At 37.6% G+C, this 13356-nt stretch overlaps 1 protein-coding gene across 1 annotated transcript in view; it reads right to left on the bottom strand.

The window, feature by feature from the left end:
* The window catches only part of SOX30 (SRY-box transcription factor 30), a 35673-nt gene that overhangs the window by 16396 nt on the left and 5921 nt on the right, over nucleotides 1-13356 (bottom strand). Inside the window, exon 4 of the mRNA XM_003134105.6 lies at nucleotides 5868-6357. Coding sequence (XP_003134153.2) covers nucleotides 5868-6357 — 490 coding nt within the window. The remainder of the gene's footprint in view (nucleotides 1-5867; nucleotides 6358-13356) is intronic.

Raw genomic sequence — 13356 nt, 5'->3', positions numbered from 1 at the left:
CTCTGTCCTGTAAGATATTATACCCCTTGACTAGGAGCTGAAAGGAGAGAGAGGAGAGAGAGCGAGCTATCTTCTTGGTCATGTCCACCTAGAGTAAGGATTCCATCAAACTTAATGGAGGGTGGGAGTGAAGGGCAGTCATTTGTCATGGCTAAAGTCCCACATAGACTCTTGCTGTTCCTACCAAGTTTTAGGATGCTTTCTTGAATAAATGTTTCTCCATACGCTGTATGTCCTAAGGACACTTCCCAGAGAATTTAAGTGGTTGGCTTTTAAAAACAGTTTTTACCAGTAATGCTTGTTTTCTTGGGAGCAGGTCATGCAGCCATCCCATGAATGAAACTCTCTCTCATTTATCTTTTTAATCATATTATTTCTATTAACATCTTTAAGCTTTGTTCTGGATATACTTAATTACTTTAAAACAGTTTGATCATTTCAAGTTTTGTTAAGAATTTTTAGATGAAACCAGAGCAACATTTCATCCAGGCCTAGCTGAAACAAGACCCTCCAAGTATTTAATATCCCTTCAAAGTTTTCTAATCACTTTATTGGGAATAGGATATACCTAGCCCTGTATGAATGCTGGGCACTGCTGTCTATCATCTTTCAGGCAGTTTTTTCACCAGCCTTGGGTAATTTTCCTTACAAGCATACACAGATCAGTAATCAGCTAAATACTCAAGAGGGAGCCTAAGCAGAGATCCAGATCTTGCTCTGTGCAGGTTTCTTCTCTCCAGTGGTCTATCTGGAGAATTCTAGCCGACTTGACTTCACTGGACTCTCAAGCTCAAATTCTCAAGGTATTAATCTTCCTATTTGTAGCATCTACTGACTGTTCTTCTTAATGAACACTTTCCTCATGTTCTATATTTTTTTTGTCTTTTTGTCTTTTTAGGAATGCACCCTCAGCATATGGAGGTTTCCAGGCTAGGGGTCCAATCAGAGCTTTAGCCGCCGGCCTACACCACAGCCACAGCAAGGCGGGATCCTTAACCCACCAAGCAAGGCCAGGGATCGAACTTGTGTGCCCATGGATTCTAGTTAGGTTCCTTAACCACTGAGCCATGACAGGAACTCCTCTATAATTTTCTAAAGCTCATCTTTAATAACAATTTTCTCCCTTTGGAAACTCCTAAGTGGCTTTGATGGCAGAAGTGTTCCTCTAGAATAGCTGTCCTAGGTTAAGTCATCCAAGAACTAATTTGTGTGTTAATTTCTCAGTTTATCAAGTGCACAGGGTGATTTTAGATCCTCAACCCATGTGCAGTATAATCTGGGATTTTTTTTAACCCAGGCTTTTTTCCATATATAGCCCTGGATTAAAACAAAACAAAACAAAACAAAAACAATGTTCCTTTGTGCTCTCTCTAGGTTGGTGACAAAAATCTTCTATTTCTTTTATTAAGGTTGAGAGGCCTCCCTGGGGTCTTTAGTCTATGGAGAGGTTTTAGTTTCAGCTCCTTTCCTTGAGCAGGATCAGGACCTCATTTCCTCATGTAGTCCTTAAAACCCAAGTTTATAAATGCTGAGACTATTTCTGAATCTGAAAACTACCCCCAGGACCACTGTACTAGTTTTCATCTTATTGGTCATTTTGACAAAGGGAGATTTATCCTTTCTTGTGCTTTCAGCTAGGTATTAAATTGTTCATATTTAAATTCAACATTTGGAGTTCCCGTCGTGGCGCAGTGGTTAACGAATCCGACTAGGAACCATGAGGTTGCGGGTTCGGTCCCTGCCCTTGCTCAGTGGGTTAACGATCCGGCGTTGCCGTGAGCTGTGGTGTAGGTTGCAGACGCGGCTCGGATCCTGCGTTGCTGTGGCTCTGGCGTAGGCCGGTGGCTACAGCTCCGATTCAACCCCTAGCCTGGGAACCTCCATATGCCGTGGGAGCGGCCCAAGAAATAGCAGCAACAACAACAACAAAAAGACAAAAGACAGAAAAAAATAAAAAAAATAAATAAATAAATAAATTCAACATTTATAGATAGTTTACAGCAGGAGGTACTCCTTGTTAGCTAAATCTATCATGTTTTGTATGTGTATATATGGAGATGTGCATTATTATAGGAAATGGGTCCAAAATTTCAATCAAATTCTTAAATAGGTCTATAAACCAAATAAGAGTTAAAGATAATTGCTTTTAACTCTTGATCTAATTGTCTAAAATTTAACAATTTTTTTTTTTTTGGTCGTTTTGCCATTTCTTGGGCCGCTCCCGTGACATATGGAGGTTCCCAGGCTAGGGGTCTAATTGGAGCTGTAGCTGCCAGCCTATGCCAGAGACACAGCAACACAGGATCCAAGCCGCGTCTGCAACCTACACCATAGCTCACGGCAACGCCAGATCATTAACCCACTGAGCAAGGGCAGGGATCAAACCAGCAAGCAACCTCATGGTTCCTAGTTAGATTCGTTAACCACTGCGCCACGCCGGGAACTCCAAATTTTACAATTTTTTAAGATGCTATATATTACCACAACTTTAGAACTCTTTGGATTTATCTTCCCTAATAGATAGATATAGATATATAGATATATGTCTGATTTTTATATATTTCAAACTAATAAATTCCCATTTATCATTCATATCCTTTCAATATCCCTAACTGCAATACGCTTTTGAATACATTTATTTATTCAATGGCCAAAAGAATTAAGAGCCTAGATATCTCCTTCGCATGTGAAGGTATAAATGTACTGGGAGAGGGAGGAAGAACAGAAGAAAAAATGGGTATGTGCGTGAAAGGAATAACTAAGAAATTAATGTAGAACAAAAAAGAGGATGTCTCAACAAGCACAGTGTGAAGATGGTTAAGATTTGAAGGCAGGAAGATGTTAGCCCTTGGAGCTAGGGATCAGCACTTCTAAGTGTCCATCTGTTTTATAAAATGACTCCTTGATTTTTACTCTAGGTACAGAGGGCAAAATATCAAATAGGCCTATCTGGTATATATTTATATATTTGATATATATAGCAAATATCATTATAATTATGGTATTGAAATGGCTGAATAATTCCACATATAAATAGATTAGATTAGGGAAGAAATATTCTTTATAGAAGACTCTGTTATTAGTTGGGAAAACAGACAATAGAAAAATTGAGGGGGATGAATTAATTTTGTTATTTAGCCAGGCTAGATTTTTACTGAAATATATTATCTAAATAAGCATAAATAAATTATCCATATCCTTGGGGAAATTATCATCACAGATATACAGGCAGAAGTTAGAAAAGGAATTAGATAATATTATAATTTATAAGGCTGGTCTTCTGTTTTGGAAAACTATATGCACCTTCATGTTTATAGGTGACATACTGCTTTAGCATCCTTACATGAAAAAAAATTCGATATAATACTACTAAGTCATTTCATTTGGTTCCTCCAGTTGCGTTACTATTAATTAGCAATAATGGTATTAAAGACAGAGATACAGTTTCTGTTTTCTTTCTTTCTTTCTTTCTTTTTTTTTGGTTACACTTGCTGCAAACAGAAGTTCTCATGCCAAAGATCAAACCCAAGCCACAGCAGTGACAATGCCAAGTCCTTAACCATTAGACCACCAGGGAACTTCTAGTTTTTGCATTCTAAGGACCTATTTCCCAGAGCTTCCTTTCAAAATGTTCTTTAAGGGAGTTCCCATTGTGGCACAGTGGAAACGAATCTGCCTAGTATCCATGAGGATGCAGGTTCAATCCCTGGCCTTGCTCAATGGGTTAAGGATCCAGCCTTCCCATAAGCTGTGGTGTAGGTCGAAGAAGCAGCTCAGATCCCGTGTTGCTGTGGCTGTGATATAGGCCACAGCTGTAGCTCTGATTTGACCCCTGGTCTGGGAATTCCCATATGCCATGGGTGCAGCCCTAAAAAGCAAAAAAAAAAAAAAAAAAAGTTCTTTAAGTTATCAGATGATCTGTACCTTAACAGCCAAATTCTACAAGTCTTGCCATGAATAAGGAAGATACACTTCCTATGATTTTTAACCAGTTACTACCTCAGGAAATAGTTCCTGCCCCAAAGTCTACTTGACTACATGATTTTTCTACTCAAAAATACAAAAAGTATTTTCCATGTGATTCTCTGCTAGCAACTAACAGCTAACAATCAATAGAAGCCATTATACTGAGAAGCCATACTTATGTAATGAAAAAAAACACATGGAATTCAAATTCAGACAGCAAATCTAAGTTTGACTACTGGCTCTGCCATTTAGTAGTTGTATGACCTTAACAAAGCTATTTAACAGCTGATCAATTTCTTTATCTGAAAAAGTAAAGGGAGTATTATGCTCAAGACAGAGGATTGCTATGAGAATTATAGATGAAAATACCAAGTTCTCAAAATGCTTAAAAGAAAAAACAGTAGCAACTAGATTGAGACTGTGGGACATAACCTCTTCTAGATGCCTCTTTTTCTCCCTTACTATAAGTGTTGTCCAAGTCTTTCCTGTATTACAAAATTAATTATGTAACAAAGATAAAGTTTCCACAATTTTAGTCTGTGGACCTCAAGTTGAGAACTAAAGCTGATCTTCTCAAACTTACTCATTTGTTAAATTCCAGCTATGTCCTAAGCACTCTTCTTATATCTAAAAATAAAAAACTGTAAAATTTTCTAAAATTCCTATAAAATCTCAGATCTTAGCAGATAGCAATGAGAAGAGATTATTAACTGCTGGCCTGAGGAACCTCTTGAAGTTTGATTTCTGGGACTCAAAGACTGCTGAAAGTTGTTAAAGAGAAGAGCCTATCAGGAAAAACAAAACAAACCACAGATAGCAAAATTTCTCTTTTTCTTGATCTGATCCACTGGTTCACTTTCTTCCAGTTCTGGGCTAAGGACTTGAAAGCAAGCAATCCAATTATGAATTCAAGCAACATAATATATACCTCAACAGTTCTTTAAAGTGTTGGTATACCCAAGTGGGAGTGGTTTTATTTTCTAAATAAGCAACAACAGAAGATTGGCATTAAACATGTAACAGTCCATTCTCAACACAAACCATTTCTGTCTATACACTTAACAGCAATTGAAAAGTTGAGGCTAATGCCGCTCTATTAGAATGCTTGCAAGGGAGTTAATTTCTATAATTCTAAAATGGAAAGTTACAAATTTGTTTTTTCTAGATACTTCCCTGTGAAAATCAATTCCATTACGTGATTTATATAGGAAACTCCAGTTTGTTAAAAACGGTACTGAGACGGTATATAAGTTAGAACAAGTCATTTAACCTCTTAGACCACGTGCTTTCTATTATCCTTGCTATTCAAAGCATTGTCCACAAACCAGCAGAACTGACATCACTTGGGAGCTTGTTCGAAATGCAGACTAGCAGACTTACCATAACCCAGTACAGGAAACTACTGTACCCTAGACCTGCTAACTCCGATCACACCTGATTCACATGCATTTAAAAGTTGGAGAAGTACACCTCTATACAATAAGGGGGTTCACTAAGTAACAGTCTTCTATTGTTACTTATTTAGAAAGTAAAACTGCTCCCACTTGAGTATACCAACACTTAAGGTCAATTATAACTCTTTATAACTGATTTTTCTCATGAAAAATCAAATCTGACAACATTGGGGCCTGTATTTTCACATGGCAACAGTAGGCTGGAGCTGAGTAGCAGTTGCCCCGAAGGATGGGAGATGTACTCTCCTTGGCTCCTCCAGTCCTCATCTGCCCCCCTCCATGTATTTATGTTAACTGCTTGGCCCCTATTCAGCCACTAATCTAAATAGGATCCTAAGCAGAATTGAGGAAGTTCCTTTCTCAGGGGAAAAAAAAAAAGGACTTCAGATGTCAAAATTCATTCTCTGTAAGAATTTTTAGGAAAAAGGAAATAAACTATTCATTTACCTTGATGGGAAGTAGTGAGGTCCAGGTAGGAAGTAAGGGTGATGAAAAGAGAATCGAGGTGGTGTCCCAAACAACGTGGCTGGATGGCCAAGGGGAGGGGGCTGGTAGACATGTGAGTGTGGAATAGGAGGAGGCTGGGGGATTGGAGCACTTCTGGGACAAGTAGAAACGCTGGGATACTCCTTGGGAGGCTGGATGGTTGAGGATGCAAATCTGGCATGGGCAGTACTTGCACTAGTTGGAATCCTACTGGTGCTTTCCGGAGAGACAGGAGTGGGTCTCTTCACAGAGCAACTGGCTCCAGAATGCAGCCGATGAGTGTCCGTTTGGGAGGGCCCAGCAAAGCGCTGGGGTGGGAGTGCTGGACGGAGGGGCAGACTTGGAGCCTGGACAGCCACCTGGGCAGTGGAGACACTGGGCTGGAAAAGTGTGATGGGACTTGGGCGCTGGACTGCTGGTGTGGGCAGCTGGATGGCAGGTGGAGCTTCACCTTCAGAAAAAAAAATAACATAGGTCAGGCGTGAATTGAGTCACTCCCTATTCTACTTTGTTCAGTAGAATACAATAAACTGTACAAGCAGAAGCCTTCACTAACCACCTTATGTAAGAGTACTACCACCCTATTTCCTTAATAACATTTTGAACTGAAACGATCCCATGCTTTATTTTACATTCCTGTCTCTCTTTCTCACCTAGATTCTAAGTGTCCTAAGAGGAGAAACCTTTTCTCTTTTGTTCAGTATTGTTTCCCCAAGGCTCAAGATACTGCCTAGCACAGAACAGTCCCTTAACAAATATTTTTTGGATGAATAAAATGACTGATTTAAAAGACAAAATATACACAAATGCTGGTATTTATACATAAACATTTCTAAGGAAATAATATGAAACTACTGATGGTGCTTACTTTTAAAGAGTGTTCATCTGGAAGAGAAGACAGGGCCATGAGAAGCCAGACTTTCACTTTAAACCTATGGCTACTATTTGAATTTTCTATTCTCTAAATATATTAATTTTATTTTAAGTATTACTAGAGGTTTCAGTGTAGTTGTATGAGTCATTTTTCTTTTATTTTGTATACCTATATTAAGCTAAATTATGAATGACATTTAATTCTTTAAATTAATTAATTAATTTTTTATGACTACACCTGTGGCATAGTCCCAGGCCAGGGATTAAATCCGAGCCACAGCTGCAACCTACCCCACAGCTCTGGCAATGCAGAATCCTTCAACACACTGCATCAAGCTGGGGATGGAGTCCACACCTTCACAGTGACCCAAGCTGCTGAAGTCATATTCTTAATCCACTGTGTCACAAGGGAAACTCCAACATTTCTTTTTTTTTTTTTTTTAATTTTTATGGCTGCATCTGCAGAATAGGCATATGGAAGTTCCTGGGATAGGGGTCAGATCTGAGCTGCAGCTGCCGGCCTATGCCACAGCCACAACAACTGCCAGATCTGAGCCACATCTGCAACCTACACCACAGCTGGTGGCAATGGCAGATCCTTAACCCACTGAGCAAGGCCAGGGCTTGGACCTGCATTCTCATGGATACTATTCAGGTTCTTAACCTGCTGAGCCACAATGGGAATTCTCAACATTTCATTTTTTAATTGAAAAAAACTAAAGAAATAATCAGTAAAATTATTTTGCTTTATTGACTTCAATGTGAATACATAAGGAAATTCTCAAGTGAGACTAGGACTTGCCATAGGTCAACAATTTGGAATGGATAAGAAAGGAATATTATTGCAGCAGGGCATGACACATAGAGCAGCACTTTTAAAGGCAGGTAAAATAATCATGTATTTGATATTTTTGATCCTGAGGAAGAGAGGATTGCTGACTGAGTTGCTAAGTTATTCACTTAGCCTAAATTTAAACTTTCCCAAAGAAATACAGAGAGAATCTAGTTTATTCCAGTGCAGTAAGGTCTCTGTTAATATAGAAGATGCAGTCCAAGAACAGACCTTATGGTTAGAAATGTTTTTGTCAGAGGCAGAAAGGAATGAGGATCTTTTCTCAGCCCTGCCCAGGTAACACCTTCCTCTCCTTCCTTCTCTGCAGATAAAGCAAATAATACCTCTCCTTAAACATGGAGGTAGGGAATTAAAGGATATATTATTTTTTGTAAGATTTTTGTTTCCCCTGTTATAGTTGATTGACAATGTTCTGTCAATTTCTACTGTACAGCAAAGTGACCCAGTCACACATAGATATATACATCATTTTTCTCACATTACCACCCATCATCTTCCATCACAAGTGACTAGATTTAGTTCCCTGTTTGAAGATGGTCTCTGACCCAATGAAGTAGAGGCAGCACAGGAGCAGGGTATTGATGAAGCTGTCCTGATTCTTAGTTAATGGGATTACATGGACTAGCCCTCCCATATGTGAGACACAGGACTTCAGCCTTTCCTGATTAATCAAACATAAAATAATTTCCCTTTTTCATGTACCCTCTGGTCCTATAAATCTAGTCCATATCATAAAATAGTGTAAATGTGCAGGTCGGACACCATTTCCACAATCACAAAATTGGAGGCTTAAGAGCAGGAACAGTTTAATTCACATTTACATCCCCATTACCTGGCATAGAATCTGGTTAAGAACAGTTAAGAAAGCTATGACTAGATGAAAGAAAAAGCAAACTAACAAATAAGCCTATAGCTGATAGCACCTCTACAACTGATCTGATAGAGGGGGAATCTCCTCAGAACAACTTTGAAGCCAGGCTGACTTTTAAAATCTCTCAAAGCTTTATTCACTGAATTGCACCCAAAATATCTGCTCCTAAAATCTACCTCTGACACAGATTTCTTTTCCCTGTACTGTACAAGGGGCTCTTAGTCCTCAAAAAAAGAAGTGTGGTCTTATTAGGCAAAGGAAACAGAAATTACAGGCGCTGTAGAGAGCAATATTTTTTCAATTACTGAAGAAGGAAGGGGACTCATCTTTTGGCTGTTATCAAATGTTCTTTTCTACCAAAGATATTTTATGAAAGAAGGGTTACCAGTGAGGCATGAGGTGATTTTAAAATCATGCACTCATTTAATTAAACATACATTCACTAATCAACTAACATGTGTCAAACATCATTTTGGTCTGAGGTAAAAAAAAAAATCAGATGCATAGAGAGCCATGTGAAAGTATAATGAAGATGTCCTAAAAGTCAAAATTCAGGTTGCTAAACAGGAGGTTAAAGTCTACAACATTTAGTCATCACTGATAAACTGTCAGTATATAGAGAAACCTTGTAGAAAGGGAAGAGCTCTAACGTATCAAACTCTAGATAAAGTATGGAAAAGACCACCCAGACACCTATTTTCTCTGCTTCTAGCATGCAGCTAGATTATATTTCCCAGCTTCCCCTGGAGTTAGGAGTGGTCTCGTTGCTCAGGCTGCCCAATGGAATGTAAGTAAAAGTGATGTGCACCACTTCTGAGACTGGCCCACAAAAAACTCTCAGGCATGATCCTCCGTGCTTTTTTCTCATCTGCAGGTTCATACACACATGGATGCTACGTATCAAGGATGAGAGAGCCACAGGGTAGAATAAACCTGTGTCCATAAATTATTTGGAAGAAAGCCAGAAATGCCTATGTTGGAGTTTATGTTGGTAGAAAAAATAGGCCATGATTCTGTTTAAACCATTATGTTTCAGGGCATGTTAAAGCAGCTAGCTTTACCTATTCAGTACATGAGGTAAAGAACAGAATTTTAGATCTACAGTACAGTATGGTAATGAGAAAAGAAAAAAATTGAAGTTAATAGTTTTCAATAATTCCTGCAAATCTCCCATCCCCCACTTCTAAAGAGGAAAAATCCACTGCCTATGCTCAATTTATGAAAGATGCAACTAAGCTTTTATTGTATGATTGGGGAACAGAAACAGGTACAGAAGGGCAGAAAGTGAGAATAGACCAAATTTCTCTATAATAAAAAGCTGTATAGAAGTAGTAAGAAGGGCAAGAGGACTAGCATATGGCTGAGGAGAGAGAAACAGAGGCAGAGAAAGAGAAGGATAGGAGAGAAAAACAGAGTTATAGAGACAAAGATGGGAAGTGGAGGCTTGGCAAGATCAGTTAGGCAACTGATAAGAAAGATGGGACTTTGGGGAAGCAACAATGGTAATGAGGAGCCCTAAGAAGACTTACTCTAGCTTGAACCATATGATTCCTCCTTCCTTGCCCCTTCAAGAAAACCTACAATAATGAGATACATCAATTTTTAAGGCATTTTCAAGCTATAGCTTTGTTTCTTATGGACACAATACTTTTCTAGAACTGATCTTAAGACAGGAACAAGACCAGATTTGGGGGGATTATAACACTATCAGAATGTTGGTGGTTTTTTTGTTTTATTTCAGTTAAACAAAAAGAGGTCAGTAAACCAAAATGGAATCATTCATCTACTATAAAAATATTAAAATAGTAGTAAATATGTTTAAAATAAAAATTTAGAGAAAATGTATGAATTCACAGGAGTGAAAGATGTCAAGTGAGTTAAGATGTAATAAGGAAAACTCATTTCAGGTTTGAGAAATAAAATGTAAAGAATGAAATGATAGCACCTGAAAATTCATAGATATATAAAGCTGATATTTAAAAGCCACATTAAAATAAATATAGCTTCTACCAAAGTTCCAGAAGCCCTTAAAATAAATGTGACTACTTAAAATGCAAATGCTGGCATAATTGGTATCAAAGACATTTGATAGAAGTTCCCATTGTGGCGCAGTGGAAAGGACTCTGACTAGTAACCATGAGGTTGCAGGTTCAATCCCTGGCCTCACTCAGTGGGTTAAGGATCCGGCATTGCCATGAGCTGTGGTGTAGGTCACAGACCCAGCTCAGGTCCTATGTTGCTGTGACTGTGGCATAGGTCAGCAGCTAGATTCGACCCCTAGCCTGGGAATCTCCATATGCCATGGTGCAGCCCTAAAAAAGAAAAAAAAAAAAAAGACATTTGATAAAATAAAGTATCTAAAAAGTATTCTGGACTCCCAGGCTATAAGTACTTTCAGAAACTAGAAACAGAGGGCTCAAGATATAGGATTAAATGTGAGAGCAAAATTTTTATTAGATTTTTGGAACTTCAAATAGTGGCTAGGAAAAAAAGGCTGTTAGGGATAACTAAAATAAAACACTCATAGAAGAATGAAGGTTATTTTACACGACAATGCTAAAAAACCAGAAGGAAAAATGTGTTTCAAAAATATCAAGTTGTTATGGCTAACTGGCCAAATCAAACAGAACCCATAAAAGGGAAAGATATCTTTTCAAAATGAAAAGCTTGGCCAAATGTGTAAAACAGGGAAACCAAAGTGTGCAAGTCAGATGCAAGTAAAAATTACAGTCCAAAGGAGAATTGAGGGAATCATACCTGAGGGACCTTAAAGTCAATACTACGTGACCTTTTAAATACTTTTATAGAAAGAAGAGACTCAGTGGAATCAACAGAATAGTTATTATGGTATAAAAGGCAACTGAAAGAAGAATAGAGAGACGTAAAACTTCATTCCTACTAAGGAAGACCTTAAGAAGATATCTGAACCCTAATTCATTTTTATAGCAGATAGTTTAAGAATATTAGATTGACTGCAATCTAATGGCACGTTCACAGAATGTTCTAATCCAAATTGACAAAATGAATACAACTAGATCTTAGGTAGCATTCACTTAAGTAAGAACTTCAAAGAAACTCAAAGTAATAACTGAGAAAATAATAGATAAAGGAGATACAAGTGGTCTCGCCACCAAAAAATGCTACATCAGAGTGCTTTTAGAAAGTCAGCATAACTCCAAGTTACTGGTAGTGATTAATTTTAGAACTATAGCTTTGTGAGTCCATTTTCTACACTTGAAAAGCTGGTAAAAATCTATACATGTTAGTGCACAAAGCTTGTTTAAAAAAAAAAAAGAGCAAATTGTTCCTGTTATGAGATAAATTAGGAAAAAATGCTCAACATCACTAATTGTTAGAGAAATGCAAATCAAAACTATAATAAGATACCCACCTTACACCAATAGAATCGCCATCATTAACAAGTCAATGATGCTGGAGAGGTTGTGGAGAAAAGGGAACCCTGCTTCATTGTTGGTAGGAATGTAAATTGGTATAACCACTATGGAAAACAGTATGAATGTTCCTCAGAAAACTAAGTATAGAACTATCATATGATCCTTGGCATATATCTGGACAAAACTTTCATTCAAAAAGACACATGCACACCTATGTTCACTGCAGCACTATTCACAATAGCCGAGACATGGAAACAACCCAAAAGTCCATCAAGAGAGGAATGGATTAAGAAGATGTGGTACATGTATACAATGAAATACTACCCAGTCATAAAACAGGACAAAACAATGCCAATGTGGATGCAACTAGAGATTCTCATACTAACTGAAGTAAGTCAGAAAAGAAAGACAAATAACATATGATACCACTTATATCTGGAATCTAAAATATGGCACAAATGATCCTATTGACAAAACAGAAACATATCACGGACATGGTGAGCAGACTTGTGTTTGCTGGGGAGAGGGGAGGGAGTGGGATGGATAGAGAGTTTGAGGTTAGTAGATGTAAACTATTACGTTTAGAGTAGATAAGCAATGGGGTCGTAGGACCCCAGCACAGGGAACCTTGTCCAATCTCTTGGGTTAGAACATGATGGAAGATAGTATGAAAAAAAAGAATGTATGTGTATATATGTATGACTGGGTCAGTTTGCTATATAGCAGAAATTGAAGGAACACTATAAATCAGCTATATTTTATTATCTTTTAATTTTAAAAGAGATAAATTATATCTGACTAACTTGATATCTTTCTTCCATGGGAATAAACAAAACAAGTTTGAAAAACAAAATTATGACTTCATATTTAGAATATAATTTAAATTGAGTTAAAAGAAACAAAAAAAAAGGAATCGTGTAAAAATTCCTACCTAATGGATAAGCAATTAAAAGTAGATTTTCTTAGGGATTGGTGCTCTAATTTGTTCTCATTTAAGAGTTTTATAAATGATTTAGAATATAAAACATGCAGTGAAATTTGAAAATCTGCAACTGATACCAACTCCTCCAAGTAATATAATGCCAAGCTGATGAAAACAAACTAAAAGAATATATTTCAAAAGTTGTAAACAGGAGTTCCCACCCTGGTGCAGCGGGTTAAGGATTGGGCATTGTCACTGCAGTGGTTCGGTTTGCTGCTGTGGCATGGGTTTGATCCCTGACCCAGGAAATTCCACATACCATGGGTGTGGCCAAAAAAAGTTGTATGGCTGGACAGCAGAGTAGCTCATAAATCTCATCATAACTATTATATATATAGTACATATACCACAACTATTACATATGTATATAATTATATATGTAAGTAAAAATAATCCCCAAATACCATACTTAAACATAACAATTTTTTTATCATTTGAGATTCAAAAATAAGAGAAATACAAAAAGGAAAAAGCAA

The sequence above is a fragment of the Sus scrofa genome, chromosome 16 (assembly GCF_054392235.1).
Source record: "Sus scrofa isolate SSC_HxYL_T2T_F1_AM1 chromosome 16, Sscrofa_HxYL_maternal_Yorkshire_Landrace_v2.0, whole genome shotgun sequence".
NCBI lineage: Eukaryota > Metazoa > Chordata > Mammalia > Artiodactyla > Suidae > Sus > Sus scrofa.
This window is presented reverse-complemented; position numbering and strand designations above follow the sequence as displayed.